We start from the raw sequence: 22,876 nt of genomic DNA, 5'->3' as shown, positions 1-22,876 counted from the left end.
TGGCTATAGGCTGATGTAACCCAATTATGTCTTCATGCAGTGTACCATTATTTAATAGCTATAAATCACGTTTCGAATAACGTTTCTGAGCCATTTTCGCAAGATAAACACTGAACTTCTTTCTGTATTTCTCTCATTCCTCTCTCTCCGACACCCTTCGTGAAAAGGCGTTTTGTCCGGGAAATGGGTTGTTAAATTTGACCTGAAACAAGTTTTGTAAGGCACTGAGAGCAGGCATATAGAGCCTGCTCGTTGGTGCTGAGCGGCTCTGAGCAGATATGTTACGCCTGCAAGACAATACCATGGGACGTAAAATACTCGGCGTATGTCCGTTATTCAGGGCTTCCCGGAAGCAGTAAGACGTGTAGAATTATTTGTTTTTTTTTTTTTTTACAGAATTTAGATTGAGTAAACGGTTTATTTTCTGCACATTTTCAAAGAAGACATGGCAATCAAAGCGAGGTTGATGAAATTTAATGAAATTATCCCGTCTTCTCCGGCCTGTTTACACATGTTGCGCTTGTCGCGTGTGATACATTCAGATACCCTCGGAAACGTGAGAATCTGACGATTACGCCAGCTTTGTTCGGTTTTTGGATAGGACAAATGGTTTGTAAATGCCAGTCATTTAAAAATAAGTGGTATTTCGATCCCGTCGGCGGCATTTGGGATTCTGAGGGTTAAATGTCGGAATTAAGTGTTTAAAGAAGAAAAAAAAAAGAGTTAGAATTCACACTCTAACATCACAGTTTCTGAGTTTAAAGAAACAATACATGGTTACAGTAGATGTGGGTGGTGCCTAAACAGTTAGAAACTCGAACACAGGCCAAGGGAAGACTCTTCAAACAGCCAGCGGGAGAAGCACAGTGTCAGTCATCATCAACGATGGCTCTCAATATACCAGGTCTGGTGATGATGGTCTTTTTCTACCTGCTTGTGTTGGGAATCGGCATCTGGGCGTCCGTGAAATCAAAGAAACTGGAGAAAAGCGCACAGAATGGACAGATGGAAGTATCTTTTTTGGCCAACCGGAGCGTCAGCATGGTGGTGGGAGTCTTCACAATGACGGGTGAGTTGCATGCAGCCTTTCTGTTTGATTCATAGTTGTCTTTATTTAGGCCTGTGCAACAAGCTTGCCAGCCTGTTATTAGTGTTGTTTTTGGCGGCCTGTTTTAAGTCTAGTTTTAATCTAGTCTTTGTGTAAAACTGTCATTTTAGTTTATTAGTTTTAGTCACGTTTATACTCTTTTTCTAGTCAAGTTTCAGTCGACTTAAAGTCTGAGCATTTTATAGTCTTATTTTAGTCTAGTTTTAGTCAATGAAAATTGTACTCGAGTCTCTTTTTAGTAATGCAGTTTCTATGTGTGTACTTGTCTTACATGTGCTATGTCGTCCCCTCATAGGCCAATGTCATTTGGTAACAGCAGCGCACGCACACACACACAAACAAAAAAACCTCGTGCTGTTATTCATTATTCTTTTTTGTTTGTATTTTTTATATATTCCTTGTTTTGTTTTCATACACACACACACACACACACACAGGGCTGGCCGACTCTTAGGTTCATGTAGAAGCGTCTGTCCTCCCGACCGTCCTACCGACTCTTCCTCACATTTCTGCCCTAAAAACAGCGTCTGTCACCGGCAAAAAAACGGTAACTCACCGAGTGTTTGTGATGAAAAGAAATCAGCCCTCCAGAACGAGACTTCGGTGAACTTTCCCCAAGAAATCAACCTCCGTCCCCGCGAGTGAGTCAGACAGCATCCAGTTTACTGACGACGATCATGTAATTATGTAATTTAGAGCGAAAAACGTAACTTTGTCACTTTCCAGGATGTTTGGTAGGTCAGTATCAATCACTACACATTATAACAACATCCATATGATTATAAACTGTCCGCGGGTTTATAAGAGGGAACACCGAACCCCGGCTGGCCGGCCATTGGTCACTTTCTTTGTGCCAGACTTAACTCTGTCTTGAGTTAATTAACGTTAACCCACCGCAGCTGCATCCTCTTAATAATGCTGCGCGGATGGGGATTGAAGAAGAGACGTCGCCTGATGCAGCGCCTGAACTGAGACTCAGGAAACAGAAATATTGCAAAATATTAATAATAGCGAGACGAAATACCGTTATTACATTTCGTCTCGTCTCGTTTTGGTCAACGAAAATGAAGAGATACTTTAGCAGAGTTTTTATTTTGTAAGCCACATTTAGTCCCGTTTTTATTCGTCAACAATATTGCATTATATATTTGATTATAGTTTTTGTCACATGACCACCATTTACGTTGCGTCTCGTTTCCGTCACGTGGTAAAGGTTTGTTGACGACGATATTTAGTCATAATTTTTCGTTGACGAAAGCAACACTACCTGTGATAAGACTCAAAGTAAACACCCGTATATCAGTCCTTGGACATATATGTCTCCCACTAAGCAGCACATCTCAGGCTAGACTTATTATTCTGTGTGCTGAATGTGTTAACCCAGCCCATCATAATCAGTCAATGTATGCATGTATTTATTTACTTTTTTAGCTACTTGGGTTGGAGGCGCCTTCATCATTGGTATTGCAGAGTCGGTTTACAACCCCACCAAGGGTCTGACCTGGGCTCTTATTCCTCTGCAGATGTCGATTTCTTTTATCATCGGTAAGTATGTCTCACTGTTACATGCTGGCTCTCAATACGCCCTCTTTGAAATTCACAAAAAACAGATGCATTTGAGTCAGGACTTGATAAAGGAGTGTTCAAAACATGTCGCAAGAGCTGCGTGCCAACTAAATATACAAACATACATTCATCAGGATTAACTCTAACGCCCAGTTGTCTTTGCCATGAAGCAACATCCAGCTCACTGTGAGAAAGTCTCACAAGAGACAACAAGACCGGCTAAGTGTATCAGTAACTTTCCATTGCACCTTTCTACAAAACTACAAAAGGCTCTCAGGAGAGGAGGCGCCCCACACAGCAGTCCGCCTCCCTGCTCAGTTTGCAAACACGCAATATGATAAAGCTGTGGCTTTGCGACAAGCTGGGCACACGTGTGGTTTGCAAGAGAATTTGTGCAAAGTGTTTGAAACTTTCACCAAACTGTAGCCCCAATACTGCTGAAACTTTAGTCCACTTAAACTCATTACAAATTATGAAGTCCATCTCTCAGTTTTTTTCGAAACCTGTAAAACTTATAAAACCTCCTCCCACAAGTTTTGCTCAATTGTCACCAAACTTGCTAGAGAGCATCTTCAGACCGTCCTCCACGAAACTTGTTTCTCGGATTTTTGATTTATCAAAAATTAAGCCTACAGTGCATCAAAATGTTTGACTGTAAACATATACTATCAAATTCTTGCTAAATAAATTTTCAATCTTCCTGAAAAAAAATTGAGAATATTTTGGAGTCATGGTTGATGAAGTTTGGCAAATATCAGAATTTTATCTCAAAAATTGAATTTTTGAGAACATTTTGAATTCTGCTCTCATGGGAACAACTGGAGTCAATGTTAGAGTGGCATTTTTAAACATCAGATTTTCTCTTATGAAGCAAAACACTTAGAGTTAAAAACAAAGCACCAACATTTCCATGCTGTCAAGATGCAATTTACGTATTATCAGATTTTTGTTCAGGTAACATAATTTCTGACATTTTGACCATTTTGGAAATCTGCCTTGACAACAGCTGCCTGGACAGTGGTTACACTCCGCCTTTCCAAAACCCCGCTGTTCCGAACATAGACTTCAGTTCATCGTAATGGCGGGGTTTCCCTTTTTTTCAAAGACCCCACCATTCCGAAAAGGCTATTGGGGAAACCCCCCACTCCGAAACCCCTCCCACTCTGAACGGACACAATCAGAAAGGAAACGGAGGCTGCGCATTTATCCTTTTTTCCTTTGTGGGTTCAAATGGATCATGTGGCTGATTAACCGCAAAACAAGCCTACTTCATATTAATGACATAACGCTCATTATGCTTCAGCTGGACAAATGGCTATGTTGAATTGAAATGACTTTATCATGCTACATATCCAAAATTGTACGAAAATTGCTCCAATGCGTTATACCGATCTTCGTGCATATTCAGACACAGCCTGATATGGGTTCTGAGCAAAGGAATGTCTGTTTTCTCCCCCACTCATACATAGTTAACCTTCCACAAATACAAGTTATGTTAAAACGAACGAGCAGAGGGGTCACTCCCCGGCAGATCGCACCCATGGGCCACAGTTTATTTCAGAATTGTGCAAGTGCGGCTGAAAGTGGGGATTCCAGCACCACGGATAGTGCGTGTAAAAAGATTAGACAAACGTTTAAATGTGTTTGCTGCAAGCGGAAATATACTACATAATAAATGAAGATAGTGACATAGGCCTATTAGCAATAAAAAACAATGAGTTGTGTGAGTGCGGCCGGTGAACGGACGGCAGTGTTTGATGTAGGAAGTAATGTAAACTGGAAAATCAATTTCGGAACAGCGGTGTTTAATTTCGGAACAGCTGTGTTTTGAGGGGAGGGTCGGAACAGCTGTGTTTCGGAGTGGGGGTGTTTCGGAATGGAGGGGTGTCGGAATGTCAGGCTGCCCCCCCGGGAAGGGTTGGTTGTGACTCCCTGAGTCGAGAAATGAAGCTACACAGCAGGTCTCACTTCCAGCCAATTAGCTCAGTGAGTTAGGAGCTGGTTCTTGGTGTAAAGGGTTGTGGGATCGAGACCCAGCAAGGATGATGATGATGATGATGACAGATCAAAATGTCAGATGTCCTCAATATGAAACACAAGACAGTTGTCCTGATGGTGGCATCACAGCCAGCCTCTAAATTAAAAAAAAACAAATAGCTTGGACCAGACCATGGGTGAAAACTAACCAAATTTTGGTCCATAAATAAAGGTCCAGTCTCATACCAGATTACCTCAGCTGTAAACTCAAGCCAATAGTCCTGATGGTGGTGCTACAGCAAGCATCTACAGTTTAAAACATTGAAAATTCCTAACAAATCAACCCGCTAGAACACTTTCATCAAACTGTGGCCCCAATACTAAAGAAACTTTTGTACATTTAAACCTATTAAACATTATGAAGTCCATCACTCTGTTTTTTTTTAAACTGTAACACTTATAAAAACCAATCTCCTCCCACAATTTTTGCCTACAGTGCATGAAAATGTTTGACTGTGAACACTACTGTAAACATATACCTGCAAATTGATAAATGAATCTTCAATGTTCATGAGAAAATTGAACATTTTTTAGAGTCATGGTAGATGATGTTTGACAAATATCAGAATTTGACCTAAAAATATGAATTTTTGAGAACATTTTGAATTCTGCTCTCATGTGAATAATAGCAGTCAATGCAAGCAGCATTTTTAAACATCAGTCATTCACTTATGGAGCAAATCAATCATTTTTAAAAACAAATACCAACATCTGCCCTTGCCACTTGCCAATTAGCTCAGAGTGATAGATGACAGTCTTTGGTTCCAGAAGTTTTGAGTTCAAGCCTCAAGTGGTCCAAAATGAACATTGTTGTCAACTGTCTTGTCTTCCTATTCTCCTGTTTGTTGCTTCAGAAATGCCTAAATTTGCCAAAAATAGCCCGGACTCGACCCATCGCTGCGCAGCAGCTATAATGCTACTTTTGTCGTCATCAGCCTGAAAGTTGAGTTACCTGGAATGCAACACATTCTGGTCTTTAGTTCAACTCAGTTTAAATTTAAACTGTTCTTCCTCTTTGTGTGAGTTAAGGAATGTAGACTGAACGGAGCTCACAGCTCCAAGGGACCTTGGAGTCAGCATTCAGCTGTGTGTGTGTCAAAGGTTAGCAAGAAGACAAAGCCACTAAAACAGAGTTCGACCCTTATGTCAGATGGAGGGAGATGTCTAAATGTCTATATCTCCAGAAAAGGATAGAGGGATCATTTAGGTAATTTTGGAGTACATAGACCTAAGGAGTGACAGTAACAGAGTTAGTCATCTATGGGAGATGAGCAGGGAGATAGACCAACTCCTTTTTCTAGTCGATGGACAGATGGACCCTCAACTCACCACAGGGACCCATTAGAAGTAGGCAGGTACAGCCAAGAGACTGTGAGAGGGCTCACATGAATAGAAAAGGGGTGTGCTTGGTAGATATCCTAAGATCCAAGGCTCGATAGGATTTCGGATAGGGCAGAGGGCGAAGCATTTTGGCCTGGCTTTGCCATCGATACGAGAAGTACCAGAATGCGGCCGCTCTCTGGACGCTGGCTTGAGATGTGTTTCAATAAAGATTGCTCTGTCATTCCACCCAGCCTTGCCTCCGCAGAATTCTTTCATCATCAAACTACATGCTGACACCTTGAGGAGGAGGAAGAGGAAGAGAGCCCAGAAACTACAAAGTGAAAAGCTGAACCTTTGAAATACCAAGTAACACGTTGACTTCTGACACATTCACTTCAAAGGTGGACTGTTCTTTGCGAAGCCCATGCGGGAGAACAATTACATCAGCATGATGGATCCATTTAAGAAAAAATACGGGAAGAAGCTGACGGCGGCTCTCGCCATTATTCCTGTCTTAACTGAAGTGATCTGGATTCCTGCATTGCTGATTTCCTTGGGTACACAATGTGCAAGTACACTCAAATCCACACATTTCTGACCCCGTCGTCCACTTTCGCTGTCATACTTTACATTTGACTGTGATCCAGGAGCGACCATGACCGTGGTTTTGGATCTGCCCTTCAGCGTCTGCGTCTGGATCTCCGCTGCAGTGGCGATCATCTACACCTGTCTCGGAGGTCTCTATTCTGTCGCGTACACCGATGTCATCCAGATATCACTGGTGCTTCTTAGCTTGGTGAGTTTTTTTGCACAATGAAACTCGGAGTTGAAAAGCATTCTCCTTTATTTTGATTCTGCTGCGTGATTTCCTCTCTTCCCAGTGGCTGTGTGTCCCTTTTGTTCTGACGAGTGGTGTTTACACCGACATCACCAAGACGGCCTTCAACCACACACATCAGGCCCCCTGGCTCGGCACGCTGGAGTCTGATGAAGTCGGGAGGTGGATCGATAATTTTCTAGTGATGGTAAGATGAGCGACAGTAGAACACATTGATTCAAACCACCAAGTTTAAACACCGTATTCTGACAGCACATGACTGAAGATATGCTTTCACAATGCATGATGGGTAATTCTTTGCAATATTACAGTAAGCTGCTCTGAATTTTAATTAAAGCAGACCATAAAAAAAGTTTTTTTAAAAAGGTTACATTTAAATCTGCGTTTCCAGTGAAGTTTTTTTAAGAAGAATTTGTGCAATTTCAACAATATAATGCCTCCATTTATCATTTACTCATGTGATTTAGAACTTACACGTCACAGTGTAGATACACTGAGGTATCTGGATGGCAACACATTCTGATCTTTGAGTTTACACAGTTTAGATTTGGAGATGACTAACTGGTTTTCCTTGTTGGTTTCCAACTGTGGGGGTGTCAAAAGTTAGCAGACACCCAAGCCATCATAAAACACTAAACCTGAGTTTGACCTGCACGCCAAATGGTGAGAGATGCCTAAACCTTTATGCTCCTGTGGAAGGACAGGGAACCCATTTGGGTCATTTTGGGGACAAGAAATAAAGTTGCCCGCAGCCAAGTTAGATGAGCTATGGGAGAGAAGCAAGGAGACAGGTCAACTCCTCTTTTAATCTAGTGGATAATTTACCAAAGTGACCAATTAGAAGCAGTGGGTGTGTACTGGGAAAGGAACTCTAAAAACCCCCGCATAGTTTCAATAAAGATTGCTCTTTATTGGGATATGTTTAAAGGGATATTCTAACACACTGAGTCGATTACCGAGTACAGTAGAGTCCCGCAGTAATGATCATCATTGAGCTGCGGAACTCTACTGCACTCGGTAATCGACTCACAGGGCTTCCCCACAACAAGGAAGGCTTCTCGGGTGGTGAGATTTGTTTATCTATTCCGACAAATACGGCAACTATATCAAATGTTTGATGCCTCGAAATATGTGCAGGGACCCTGTTTGTAATGTTGCTGAAGTTTGGTGCTGTTCTGAGCATTATTTGTGGCTTTTTGATGGCGGTTTTATATTTGGACCCATTTACTGCAATGTATTGTTTACATTGAGTCACAGGTATCTGGAATTGACCAATATAGTATTTTACTTTATGATCAAACAACCTGTCGAGATCTAGAAATTATTTTAAGTTTACTCTCATTTCCACATCTGTGTAGTAATCCTGACAATCTGAACTGACACACCACACCATACAAACGTACAAAAGTGGGTGGGAACTAAAACATCTTTAAGAAAAAACATACTGTATCAGTTGTGGCAATGCATGAGCAACATGGTTCCACTGAACCAAACTCTTTGCTGCTAACTGAAATAATAGCCTCCCCGGGAAAGTCTATTCCAGGGTACTGGAGAGGAGAATTCGGCCGATAGTCGAACCTCGGATCCAGGAGGAACAATGCGGTTTTCGTCCTGGCCGTGGAACACTGGACCAGCTCTATACCCTCCGCAGGGTGCTCGAGGGTTCATGGGAGTTTGCCCAACCAATCCACATGTGTTTTGTGGACTTGGAGAAGGCATTCGACCGTGTCCCTCGTGGCATACTGTGGGGGGTGCTCCGGGAGTACGGGGTCGGGGGCCCTCTGTTAAGGGCCGTACGGTCCCTGTACTGCCGGAGCAGGAGCTTGGTTCGCATTGCCGGCAGTAAGTCAGACCTGTTCCCAGTACATGTTGGACTCCGGCAGGGCTGCCCTTTGTCACCGGTTCTGTTCATTACTTTTATGGACAGAATTTCTAGGCGCAGCCACGGGCCGGAGGGGATCTGGTTCGGGAGCCAATGGATCTCATCTCTGCTTTTCGCGGATGATGTGGTCTTGTTGGCTCCTTCGAGCCGGGACCTCCAGCATGTCCTGGGGCGGTTTGCAGCCGAGTGCGAAGCGGCTGGGATGAGAATCAGCACCTCCAAATCCGAGGCCATGGTTCTCGACCGGAAAAAGGTGGCCTGCTCCCTCCAGGTGGGAGGAGAGTTCCTGCCTCAAGTGGAGAAGTTTAAGTATCTTGGGGTCTTGTTCACGAGTGAGGGAAGGATGGAGCGTGAGATTGACAGACGGATCGGTGCAGCGGCCGCAGTAATGCGGTCTTTGTATCGGTCCGTCGTGGTGAAGAGAGAGCTGAGCCGAAAGGCGAAGCTCTCGATTTACCAGTCAATCTACGTTCCGACCCTCACCTATGGCCATGAACTTTGGGTCATGACCGAAAGAATAAGATCCCGGATACAAGCGGCCGAAATGAGTTTCCTCCGCAGGGTGGCAGGGCGCTCCCTTAGAGATAGGGTGAAGAGCTCTGTCACCCGGGAGGAGCTCAGAGTAGAGCCGCTGCTCCTCCACATCGAGAGGAGCCAGCTGAGGTGGCTCGGGCATCTGTTTCGGATGCCCCCGGGACGCCTCCCTCGGGAGGTGTTCCTGGCATGTCCCTCCGGGAGGAGACCCCGAGGAAGACCCAGGACACGTTGGTGTGACTATGTCGCCCAGCTGGCCTGGGAACGCCTTGGGGTCCTCCCGGAAGAGCTGGAGGCAGTATCCGGGGAGAGGGAAGTCTGGGTGTCCCTGCTCAGGCAGCTGCCCCCGCGACCCGGCCCCGGATAAGCGGATGAAAATGGATGGATGGATGGATGAAATAATATTGCACAATGTTGAGAGTATATTTCCACAGTAAGCATTCATTTTCACAGAACTCTTCAGGCTGCAAAAGTTTCTGAATCAGCATTTGACATGAAGTAGGGTTACTCACTGTTTAATTTGCACCTGAAACTCGGCATCTTTTAGCCTTCACATGTGCATCAATATCTCCCACAAATTCAGCTTTAACTTGAACGCGCGTATGCTGCCATAATACTATGTGACATCTTTTTTGCGGCCTTGCAGTGTTTTGTTAAGATTATTCGAGTGCTCTGTAATATCCACCATAAATGCTAGATCCTGCATCCAATCTGGGGACTGAAATTCCACCACTGGTTTGCCCTTTTCATCCATGAACTGTCCAATTTCCTCTCATAGTTCAAAGAAACGCTTCAGCACGGCTCCTCGGCTTAACCATCTTATCTCGGTGTGGTATTGCAGTCCATGGTTAACGTCTTTACCTCTGAGAAGGCTGTCAAACTGACGATGATTCAGACCATTGGCTCAGTGAAATTAACAGTTCGGACAACCACTTCCATAACGTGATCCATTTTTAACGACTTGCAACACAATGCCTCCTTGTGCAAAATACAGCGAATGAATATGGCCAGTTGGGCAACATCCGTAATGTCAGCGCTCTCATCAGTTGCAACCGAAAATGCAACAAACGACTTGACTTTGTGCTTCAGCTGGATGTCCAAATCCGCTGAAAGATCAGGAATCCTATCTGCCACAGTGTTTCTCGTCAGACTAATGTTAGAAAAAGCCTGCCGCTTCTCAGGGCACACGACCTCTGCCGCCTTCAGCATGCATGTTTTCACAAACTCACCCTCACAGTATGGCTTTGACGATGTTGCTATTTCGCTAGCAATATGGTAGCTAGCCTTCACTGCTGCATCACTGATATCGCGGCTACAGGTAAAAACCGGCTGCTGTTTCTTCAGACCCGCTAACAATTCATTTATCTTCTCTCTTCTCAGTTGTCCTTGCAAGCTGGTATATTTTTTGCCATGATGAGCCTCATAGCGGCGTCAAATATTAGTGGTGTCAACAATAATCGATTCGGCGATGCATCGCAATGCACGATTCAGCATCGATGCGGCAACGTGCCATAATCGATTATGTCACTGTTTATTTTCTGGCCTTGAGTGGACAATAAAGTTGTGAAGTTTCAATTACTTCCGGCGGCATTTCCGGAGCAACGTTGCGCAGACTGTAGCTACATGCTAAGCAGCAGCACTAGCTAGCCGCATTATTGGTGAGCCGTCCCAGTGTGAACGGATAATCCGGAGGCACTGAGCGGGGGCGTGTCGGTCTGACAGTCTGATAACTGCACAGGTCCTTCACTCAACTAAATACAGAGAAATGTCCCACAAAGCAACGTTACAGGACCGAACAACAGTAACGTAGTAACTGTAACTGTCGTTGGCAACTTATATGAGGAAAACAAATACCACAGCAGTACATGAAGAAGCGTCTGTCCTCCGCCTGTCCTCCCGACTCTTCCTCACATTTTTGCTAAAAAAAAAGTGTCTGTCACCGGCAAAAAACTTTAACTCACCGAATGTTTGCGACGGAAATAAATCACCGCGACCGCCAGCCCTCCTTACCGAGACTTCAGGGAACTTTCCCCCAGAAAACAGCCTCCGTCCCCACAAGTGACAGAGTCAGACAGCGTCCTGTTTACTGATGGTGATTATGTATAATTATGTAATTTAACGCGAAAAACTTAACTTCGTCACTTTCCAGGATGTTTGGTGGGTCAGGATCTCAATCACTACACATTATAACTGCATCTATATGATTATAAACTGTCCGCGGGTTTAGATTAACAGAGGGGAACACCTGGGAAAACAGGAGAGTGATAATACACACATAGCAGCCAATAAAATCTGTTAATCAATATCTGACTGCTTGTATTGCCTCATGACTGATGAAAAGTTTGCCTTGTTGTGTGCAGTAGAATTTTGATTCATCGCAATGCATCGTAGAATCGAATCGTTACCTGGTGAATCGTAATCGAATCGAATTGTGAGGGCAGTGCCAATGCACACCCCTATCAAATATTACATTCTTTCAGCACTGAAACTTGCTGTGAACACACCGAACACACAGGTTTCCCATTCACCTCCGCGAATAAATAGGAAAAGGTCAATTTTTTGTGGAAAACTCTGCACTCTGTGTCCACTTCTCTCTTTTTCGACAAAGCCATTTTGGGTAATGAGGGTGCCACAGAGGGTAAAGTTGACACCAAACGAGCATGTTTGAATAAAGATGGGCCTCTCAAGAAATCCCAGCTCCAGCATGAACAGCGACGCCCAGTGGACACATATGAAATAGCAGTTACTTTTATGGAAAAATTGCAGACTTGTCTGTTGTTTTTACACTTTGCAAAATCATCTCGTGGGCCGGATTAAACCCTGCCGCGGGCCAGAACCGCAAGATTGACACCCCTGCTTTAATGCATTAAAATAAACACGCCGTGTCAAAAGCCAAGATGGTGGTTTCTTGGGTTGAACAAGTATCTATTTAAAGATAATGCACCTTTTTTCAGGTTTTAGTGTCATCTGAGTAAAAAACTAATTGTGTTTTCAGTTGCTGATCAATCAGTCAATCATCAATCTGATTTACTTGCTTGTATGGTAACTTTGACATTTTAAAGTGAAACTCTCGCCAAAATGCAACCTAGGCTTTTTTGTCAATGTACCCGAGTCAAACCTTCATGTAAAAGCATAATTACGACGAGTTTCTAGGTTGCAGAGACCATGAGAAAATGCTTATAGAGTAATCGTCACTATCTATATCCAGACTTTGACGTCTGCACAAGACACAACTGACCATGGGAAAGTTCAACCTCACTGTTTTTTTTAATGTGGTTCTTTTTGTATTACATGTAAATCGATGACGTGAGTGTGGCTCGGTTTGTCTCACCTTTTTCATTTTTCAGAGCGTGGGCAATTTGGCAATTCAGGATTTCCATCAGAGGACTCTCTCCTCCAGCTCCACGTCCACCGCCAGAATCATCTGTTTTGTAGCGTCGGGAGTCGTCATCGTCGCTGGAATCCCGTCCATGTTGATCGGAGCTGTCGCAGCTTCCACAGGTGATTCTGACTGTTCGCCTGTTAAGAATCTGTCATGGTGCGGGAAGTCAAAGGTTGTCAGAGTAGTCGGGGTGGCCATGTTGTTGGTCGGTACACCCAGCATTTATCTTCCTTTGCTTCAATATTTCAGACTGGAACTCCACCTCATATGGTTCCCCCTCTCCATACGAGCGAGGCGAGGCGGCCATGGTGTTGCCCATCATCCTGCAACATTTAACCCCAACCTACATTTTTGCATTTGGCATCGGAGCCGTCGCTGCCGCCGTGATGTCCTCCGCTGACTCTTTCCTCTTGTCGGCCACCACCATCTTCACCACCAACATCTACCAGACCATCAGGAGTCAGGTATCAGGAACATGGGGGATGGAAGAGGGGAATTTATACAAACATTTCATGCATCTAAAATATAATTCTCTGTCATTCAGGCTTCAGATAAGGAGCTGCAGTGGGTGATTCGTGTCTCGATAGTAGTCGCAGGAGTTGTGGGGACTTCTCTCACCTCCCTGGACAACAGCATCTTGGTGTTCTGGATCCTGGGTTCAGACTTGACCTACACCATTTTATTCCCACAACTGATCTGCGTCCTCTTCATCCAGATCTCTAACGGTTACGGGGCGATCGCAGGCTACGTTGTCGCGGTGGTGATGAGACTGTTGTGTGGAGAGCCGTTGTTCGGCCTCCCCGTCCTCCTACAATTCCCAGGATGCACCTTGGAGGACGGTGTTTACATCCAGCGCTCTCCTGTCAAAACCATCTGCATGCTGGCCGCTCTGGTCTCCATTGTGACATTTTCGTATGTGTCGTCGGTCCTGTTTAACAAGGGGATCCTTCCTGAGAGGTGGGACGTGTTGAAGGTGAAATCACAGCCGGCACCGTCACCAGCAGGTCACACCAAAGAGTGTGATACTGATGATACTGATGACGACCAAGTCCAATCTGAACCAATGCTGGATACAAAATGCTAAGTTTTTTTATTTGTTGACATAACTTCTGGGTTGTGGTGTTACAGTGCATAATGATTGTTCTTTTATCCAATTGTATAACACACCTCTTAAATAGGGTTTGCAATGGGGAAGAAAACAAAGAACCCTGTATGATTCTATTTAGAATGTATGTCTATATTTGTTGTAGCCCTTTAACTACCCCACCTAAATGGGATGCAGCCATCGTTAATGTTATAAATTCCGCCTGTGATGTCTCAAAATGTCTTCTGGGAAAAAGTTCTGTTCAGAATGACACTTGACAAAAATGAAGGATAGTTTGGGATGACCAATCATCATTTTGTGCACTCATTGTCATTCCTGACATTCATTTAGAAAGTAAATAAAATGTACGTAAGGTATTTAAGTTAAAGTGAAATTCTCGCCAAAATGCAGCCGAGGCTTTTTTTTTGTGAATGTAACCGAGTCAAACTTTAGTGTAAAAGCATAATTACGACGAAAGGGGCACTTTTAAGATTGACCGTATTTTCGTTTTCGGGTCAAACTCATTTTCAATGGGAGTGCATGGGGCACTTTTACGATAGCACCAAAATCTCTATTTTTAAAACACTATGAAGGCTTTGCTCGTAGTATCACCAGGGTCTCTACCAAGGGCGTAACCATAGTATATGGGGGGGGGTCCAAATGAGAGCCCTTCCCCTGAATTTTTTTTTTTAAGTACAGTTCCTACAATTCACATGTAAAGGAATATTGTGTGAAATTACATGTATTCCTACAGAAACATGATAAAGCTTTTCTTTATATTCCTATTAAGTGAAAATCAATGTTTTTACCTCAAAGGTTTTGCTCTATATCTCACTTACATGCCAGTAGCAGGCCCAATGTTACTAGTTTTATTTACTGCTGACATGTAGGCCTAGGTTAAAACTAATTTTATCAAGCTGTTTAAGTTCTCATTCAAATTTCTCACCTGATCATCAGTAACTCCAGAGCATGTCCCTGCCTGGCCACTGGCTCCACCTGCCTCTCCCTGTGTCTCTGTGCTGCCTACATTGTGACCAGATACCATTATTTTACCAGAAGAACAATGGCTGAACTTGATGATCATTTTAAGTTGATACATTGATTTTTCTGCTTGTGTTACTAGTTTATTTGCTTTAGCGCATAAATAACAGTGTACAATGTACAGCAGTGTAGCCCCATGCACTGCTATTCTGAACTCATCTGGACCAGGGCTCCAGACTGCGACCAAATCGGTGCATTTTGCGACCAAAATTTGAGACAGTGCGACCAAATATCATATTTAGTCGCACATGTGCGACCAGTGAATTTGCCGGTGTTTTTTTTTTTTTTTTTTTTTTTTTAACACCGGTAGTGGAAGGGAACCAAAGCGAATCAAAGAATCTGGAATCTGGACTGACAGGTGGCAGGCCAATGTGTGTTAGATGGGCAGGGACTGGCACTGTAATTGACTGATGTGTGGAGGGGGAGGGTCCGAAAGTTGTTCCGAGCTCAGAGGGAGAAGGTTTCACTTTCAGCGAACAATGGCGAGACGAACTCCGCGATTCTACCAGATACGTGTCCGCTGCGTGACGGAGCTGAGCTGGTTTTTCACTTAAGATAATGTCTTAACTTCCACCAGCTCCGCTGCGCTGCGTATCTGCAACGGCAGTCCGGAGCAGATACGCAGGACTTCTATTTCGGCGGAGCAGGACGCAGCAAATCAGCTGAATTTAGCACCGAGCACAAACAACAATATAACATCCGGTTACTTTTCAAAATAAAACACTCTGCGTTGACACCAGCACACAAATCTCAAAAAGAGACAAACACAAGCTCTTCTGCTAATCCTTCGGTCAGGAACACTTCATGTTGTTGTTTTTATAACACAGACCTATAACTGCGGCACTGTAAAACCAGATCGGAGCAGTAAGGCACCGTACACCGATCTGGTGGAATCTCTGGGTTATTTTCTCCACGATAAGCCTAGAAGTGTGCCAGAGTCAAATCCTAACTCAGAGGATGAGTCCAAGTCTGAAGACAGGAGTGTGGCGAAAAAGGGCAGAAAATACTGTTTTCGTGAAGAATGGGTGCACAAATTTGACTGGTGAAGGTCTCAGAGAGATGAATTTCATGAATTGCAGATTATATATATATATATATGTATATGTATATATATATAAATATATATGTACACACACACACACAATCAATATAATTGCTTTACGGTGTGCCCCCCTAAATTTTGTGATTGTGCTCCTAAGTTAGGGGCCACTGTGCTCCTCGTAAAAAAAGTTAGTCTGGAGCCCTGTGGACATTACCTGGAGGAGCTGTATGTGTGACAAATGAGATCAGTAACAGGGATGAGTTGATGTAGGAGATTTTCTTCATTGAAAAGAAGGTTTTAAGCTCCAACAAATAGCTTTAAATTACGTAAATGAACACCTACATGGCATTAATGCAAGAATATGAATGCACTCTTGTCACATAACTCCACTTACATGAAAACTTGACTTGAAAAAGAAGTCAATTTTTTTTAATTAAACTGAATAAAATGTGTTTCAACTTTCGCCTCCGTCCCATGCCATCAGAAAAACAGACACTATATTTATGAGTATATAGTTTGGTTATTGGCATTATCAATTAAGGATAATTTAGTTCAAAGCTTCACGCACCAAAGCCATGGTGTCATTGTAATCACTCTGCCTGTTTTATATTTAATGTCCACTTGATGGCACAGTAGAGCAAATGAAGCACCATGAAGCTTCAGCAAATGAGTGAACCGACTGGATGGAAAGCTCCGATGAATCATGAAGCTTCATCTCGCCATCGCTACGAAAACTGGACCACCGCGCCCATCAGATAAACACAAATGAAAAACATAATACAGTCGTGACCACAGAAGTTGAGACATGTCAGTTGTGGCCATTTGTCAAAAAAATCTAAATCAAAACTTAACAATGCAACTCAAAGAGCCGCTGCTGCAGCGTGGGCTCATACGCAGGCAACACAAGTTCAGTTTCCAAACAAAGATCCCTTTCCTGTTACAAATCCTGCAGCCTCTCCTGCTCTGGTAAGAAACTACAGGCCCACCCAGGTGCATCATGGTCCTGCAGCTACCTTTCTACCTGTATAACCCAGGGTGCCCACAGTGTTTCCCAGAGCTAAATGCTAAATATTTAGACAAAACTAAAGCTGCTGTAAAAGAAAAATAATTAAACTAAAAAGATAACTTGCAAAAGAAAATGCTCTCAAACTCTAAATATACTGAACTGAGGGTGAGAAGTTTATCAAGACAAGTCACAAGGACGGTTTATGTCTAACAATATAACTGCAGTTATTCAACACAAATAAACACCATTATATTAAAGCTGCGAATGTTTTTGGTCCCATTTCAAACTGTTTCACTGGATGTTTTGTTTTGTTGATTCCCTGTTTTATTTTGAAGGTCTGATGCTTTTATTGTCAATAAAACTTCCCCCACCATTGTAAACAGTGCACCTTCAAACTCACTTTAAAAAATGAATTAAAAAAACCACACAACTTTTATTACGCAAATTTTTTTGCAGATGAATTAAAAAGATGTCTTTTGTATCCCTGAAGATTTCAGTTATCCAGTAGCTCAGGCTGATAGAAGTCTGGTCAGCAGTTCTGAGGTCGTGGGTTGGAGTCTTGATTGAGTTCGGGGTTTGATTCTCATAAAACTCAGTAAAGTTTTTTAATTTTTAATCATGAAAATGGAAAAAAAAAACTCAAAAAAGTTTTTCAACTTTTTTCACAAATGTTTTTGTTCCTCCGTTCCCACACGTGAAAAAAATTTTTTTGGAATAAAATGTTCACAAGAAAGTTTTTGTGAGAAAATGCTTGGAATAAAAAAGAAATTCTCAAGATTTTTTTTTTCACACATGACAAAAATGTTAATCCACTTTTTTCCCCCACTTTCTTTAACACAGATTTTTTTTCAATCGATATTTTTGTATTTCTCTCCTGAATTTTCCTTTCATTTTGTTTCACACAAGAAAAGAACATTTATTTTTTCCTGAAAAAAATAGATAAATTTCACTCACAAGTTTTTCTCCCGAAACATTTAGTTTCATACTTCATACAAAAAGGCAAGTAAATAAATATTTTTTTCTCCTGAAAATGATTTTTTTTTCACTCAGTATCACACAAACAAATCTTTTTCTAGAATATTTCTTTCCACTCAGTTTTAGGGTTTCCGTAGGTTTCCTTTGTAAGACCTTTCAAACAGTAATTTTTCCATCTCTGTCTGTTTATTTCTGGTTGCAGCTACTTGGGTTGGAGGCACCTTTATCATCAGTGTTGCAGAGTCGGTGTACGATCCCACCAAAGTTCTGGTCTGGGCTCTCGTTCCTCTGCAGGTTTCTATTTCCTTCATTATCGGTAAGTCTTCGCTGTATGTGAATCATCCCAGGAGGTTTTTTCTTTTTACTTTTGGCCTTTGGCTTTTTTTTGTATTGACAGAACCCCTTAAGATTTGACAGAAAACAGGTGGAGTGAGAGGGAGAGTGACACGCAGCAAAGGACCCCAGGCTAGGACGCCACTGCAGCAAGGACAAAGCCTCATGGGATGCCTACCCACTGAGCTTAACAGCACCCCAGGAAGCTTTAATAAGAACACTTGATATCTAAATGAGAAGTTTAATATGGAAAAATATTGCAAATGTAAAGCAATAATCCTCTCCTCTTCCTGGCTGTCATTTGAATGCAACCCCCCCACATTCTAGGAACCTGCTTTGCCTCTTCAAACTAATTAAGCTTCTTCTTGTATGCAGGAAGTAGAAATGTATCTAATTTCAAATTCAAACGCAGTACAAGGCCGGGGGAATAGTCTGTTCTGGCTTTGTCTTCACTCAGAAAATGTTCTCTATCCTCACTTATCTTTTTTTTTGTTTTTAATAAAGGTGGGCTGTTCTTTGCAAAACCAATGAGGGAGAACAATTACATCAGCATGATGGATCCATTTCAGAGAAAATATGGGAAGAAGCTGACTGCGGCTCTTGCCGTTGTCCCAGTCATGGCTGAAATCATCTGGATTCCTGGATTACTGATTGCTTTGGGTACAAATACACTCAAATGCACTTCTTCGCCGTCTCACTCGTTAAGTTCACTCTTCATTTTTTTGTGCCACGTGTTCATTACAGGGGCGACCATGCATGTCATCTTGGATCTGCCATTCAGCGTCTGCGTCTGGATCTCCGCGGCGGTCGCGATCGTCTACACTGTCCTCGGAGGTTTGTACTCGGTCACCTACACTGACGTCATCCAGCTGTCACTGACCCTTCTCAGCCTGGTGAGTTTCACGCTGCGACACTCAAGGAAATCAGATTTCTCGGCACAATCAGCGCACTAACGAGATCACCCTCCTCCCCTCACAGTGGCTGTGTGTCCCTTTTGTTTTTGCGAGTGACGTTTACACCGACATCACCAAGACGGCCTTCAACCACACACATCAGGCCCCCTGGCTCGGCACGCTGGAGTCTGATGAAGGTGGGAGGTGGATCGATAATTTTCTAGTGATGGTAAGATGAACAACAGTAGAACACATTGATTAAAAACACCAAGTTTTCACACTATATTCTGACAGAAAGAGGAGAGCTCAGAGATTACTTTTACACTTTTGGGGATCTTCACTCCTGTTAACCACCCTGACTGCAGCAGCGATCCTCAGAGGAGACCTGCGTTTATTGGGTGTTTCTGTTCTGTAATGTCAAGAAATTCAAGATTCAAGATGTTTTATTGTCATATACACATAGTTTACACCAGGCAATGAATTTCTTAATTTGCGAGTTTCCCGACACAAAATATTAAAACACAGAAATATAAAATATACTTATAAGAAAAATGTATAAGTACCAGGCATATTTGCATGTGCAAAGTTCGCATTCAGCAGAGGCACTGAAAGACATATAGATATATAGAATTGGATATTGAATATGTACACAGTGCAAATATTGTTCACAGTATTGAGTACAGTGCGAGTATACAGAGTTGTCATGAGACAGATTCATTCAGCAGCCTGATGGCCTGAGGATAAAAACTGTTTTTAAGTCTGGTTGTTTTGGCTTTCACTCTCCTATAGCGTCTGCCAGATGGTTGCAGTGTGAACAGTGTGTGCTGGGGCTGTGTAGTGTCCTTGGTGACTTGGTGTCCTCTGGTTTTGTAAATGTCCTGAAGCTATTGGAAGGCTGCTCCACAGATGTATTGTGAAGTTTTAATCACACGTTGGAGAGCCTTCTTTCCCTGTACTGTGCAGTTTCCAAACCACACTGTGATGGAGTTGGTCAGGATGCTCTCCACTGTACATCTGTAGAAATTGCTAAAGGAGTTTGGGTGGACGGACCAAATTTCCTCAGCTTTCTTAAGAAGTTCAGCCGCTGCTGAGACTTCCTGGCAATGTCCTGAGTGTTGTGTGACCAGGAGAGGTCCTTGCTGATGTGGGTGCAGAGGAATTTAAAGGTTTTCACCCTCTCTACCTGTGCCTCACTGATGTGAAGTGGGCTGTGCTGGTCTCTCCTCCTCGGGTCGATAATCATCTTCTCTGCATTTAAGGAGAGATTATTTGTGTGGCACCAGGACACCAGCTGAGCTACCTCCTCTCTATAGTCTGTCTCTGCCCCACCAGCGATCAGTCCGACGACTGTTGTGTCATCCGCAAACTTGATGATGGTGGTGTTGCGCTGGGTGGGGGCACAGTCGTAGGTGAAGAGGGCGTACAGAAGAGGACTCAGCACATAGCCCTGCGGGGTCCCTGTGCTCACCATCCTTGTGCCTGATGTCCGGGTACCAACTCTGACTGTCTGGGGTCTGTCTGTAAGGAAGTTCAGGACCCAGCTGCACAGGGAATGTGTCAGTCCAGGGATGAGGAGCTTCTCAGCCAGTTTGATTGGGAGGACCGTGTTGAATGCTGAGCTGTAGTGGATAAACAGCATTCGAACATAGGTGTCCTTGTTTTTCAGATGTGTGAGAGCTGTATGGATGGCGGTGTTTACTGCATCATCAGTGGAGCGGTTCTGACGATACGCAAACTGTAGGGGGTCCAGCGTGTCCGGGATGGTCTTTTTAATGTGGGTCATGATCATCTTCTCAAAACGCTTCATAACAATTGAAGTGAGTGTCGACGGCCGACTGGAGCTGGAGGTGAAATTAATGTTACAGAGAGAAGAGAAAGGATCTGACGCTCTGGTGGGTGCTGAGTTCAGTCCGAGTTGACCTGACTGCCTGACGTGACTCAGGCACAAAAGCTCCTCGATGAGATATTGTTTAAAGACTTATTCAGGCTCTTCTTTTCTGTTCCGATCCCAAATGTTTTGGTTTGCTCCACATTTTCCAGACTGTGGGCAATATGGCGGTTCAGGATTTCCATCAGAGGACTCTCTCCTCCAGCTCCACCTCCACCGCCAGAATCATCTGTTTCATAGCAGCGGGTGGAGTCATCGTCGCCGGACTCCCGTCGGTGTTGATCGCAGCTGTCGCAGCTTCCACTGGTACACTTATGAGTTTCGAGCTTCTTGGTATCTTCCAACATATTGAGAGTAAATGCAGACTTCTTCTTTTTCTTCTGTGCTTCAGACTGGAACTCCACCTCGTATGGTTCCCCCTCTCCATACGAGCGAGGCGAGGCGGCCATGGTGTTGCCCATCATCCTGCAGCATTTTACCCCAACCTACATCGCTGCTTTCGGCGTCGGAGCTGTCGCTGCCGCCGTGATGTCCTCCGCTGACTCTTTCCTCTTGTCCGCCACCACCATCTTCACCACCAACATCTACCAGACCATCAGGAGTCAGGTATCAGGAACATGGGGGATGGAAGAGGGGAATTTATACAAACATTTCATGCATCTAAAATATAATTCTCTGTCATTCAGGCTTCAGATAAGGAGCTGCAGTGGGTGATTCGTGTCTCGATAGTAGTCGCAGGAGTTGTGGGGACTTCTCTCACCTCCCTGGACAGCGGCATCTTGGTGTTCTGGATCCTGGGTTCAGACTTGACCTACACCATTATTTTCCCACAACTGATCTGCGTCCTCTTCATCCAGATTTCTAACGGTTACGGAGCGATCGCAGGATACGTTGTCGCGGTGGTGATGAGACTGTTGTGTGGAGAGCCGTTGTTCGGCCTCCCCGTCCTCCTACAATTCCCAGGATGCACCTTGGAGGACGGTGTTTACATCCAGCGCTCTCCTGTCAAAACCATCTGCATGCTGGCTGCTCTGGTCTCCATTGTGACGTTTTCATATGTGTCGTCGGTCCTGTTTAACAAGGGGATCCTTCCTGAGAGGTGGGACGTGTTGAAGGTGAACTCACAGGAGGAACTGTCAGCAGGTGGCGCCAAAGAAGACAGATTTGTTTCCTCACCAATGCTTGATACAACCTGCTGAATTCACTTATGCCATTTTTTAGTTGTTTTTGGTCATAACAGATACAGAAAAAAGTCTGAGTTCTGAGTTCTAAGCCACAGTTACATTTTTCAATTCATAATTTTTGAGTTAAATTGAGTTAGATTTCAGTGTTACAGTCATAAGTTCTGATAGGAAGTGTGGTGACGTGTCTGGGGTCGGTTTGGCTCTTTTGTTTCTTTTGCCCATTTCTGGTTCTTGCAATAAAAACAGTGAGGTTTCTAAATTGGATTTATTGTTTTTAATTTTTTGTCAGTGAACAGCATAAAAAGACCTCTGACGCCCAGTTGTCTTTGCCTATATTGTGCAAAAAAATAAAACAGACCAAAAAAAACCCTGCAGCTCATCAAACCAGGCCATGTATCAACATGTAGACACCTGAAACTCATTTTTTCAGGGGTCTTTCATCCTCAACAGAGTGCATGTGTCATGCCTGAGGCACATTCTCAGGGTCAGGTATGCAGTTTTGCTGCTCATGTCCTCATTATAACCAACTGTCCCTGTAAAGAGGAATTATTATTTTAAATACCTGCAAACAATAATTTCAATAAGTCTTATAGGATATTATATGAGATGAGACAGACTATTAATCCCACAGTGCAGAAATTCACTTGTTGCAACAGCTCGAGATGCAACAAGTACAGGAACTTTGACTTTAAAACCAAAATTCTATAATTCAGAGATCAGAACCGATTCAGAGTTTAAAAGTCGGAATTAAGTGTTTAAA

At 43.4% G+C, this 22,876-nt stretch overlaps 1 protein-coding gene across 2 annotated transcripts; it reads left to right on the top strand.

Annotated features, from left to right (window-relative positions):
• The first annotated feature begins 348 nt into the window (after positions 1–348).
• On the top strand, positions 349–22,380 carry LOC115577124 (high-affinity choline transporter 1-like). 2 transcript variants are annotated; one of them, XM_030409952.1, is made up of 9 exons: positions 349–1,069; positions 2,540–2,653; positions 18,021–18,134; positions 18,656–18,811; positions 18,896–19,044; positions 19,130–19,273; positions 21,085–21,238; positions 21,324–21,538; positions 21,619–22,380. In XM_030409952.1, the coding sequence occupies exons 1-9, from the start codon at positions 787–789 to the stop codon at positions 22,129–22,131; spliced, it is 1,842 nt and encodes a 613-aa protein (XP_030265812.1). In that variant the 5' UTR covers positions 349–786; the 3' UTR covers positions 22,132–22,380. The 2 variants fall into 2 exon arrangements, with proteins under 2 accessions (XP_030265812.1, XP_030265813.1); XM_030409953.1 differs by lacking the exons at positions 18,021–18,134; positions 18,656–18,811; positions 18,896–19,044; ... (2 more) ...; positions 21,324–21,538; positions 21,619–22,380 and adding exons at positions 6,436–6,591; positions 6,682–6,830; positions 6,916–7,059; ... (1 more) ...; positions 12,920–13,134; positions 13,215–17,257 and having other exon boundaries at positions 352–1,069.
• The last annotated feature ends 496 nt before the right edge of the window (positions 22,381–22,876 follow it).

This window comes from Sparus aurata, chromosome 24 (assembly GCF_900880675.1).
Source record: "Sparus aurata chromosome 24, fSpaAur1.1, whole genome shotgun sequence".
Taxonomy (NCBI): domain Eukaryota; kingdom Metazoa; phylum Chordata; class Actinopteri; order Spariformes; family Sparidae; genus Sparus; species Sparus aurata.
The sequence above is the reverse complement of the archived record's forward strand: the minus strand, read 5'-3'. Positions and strand labels throughout refer to the sequence as shown.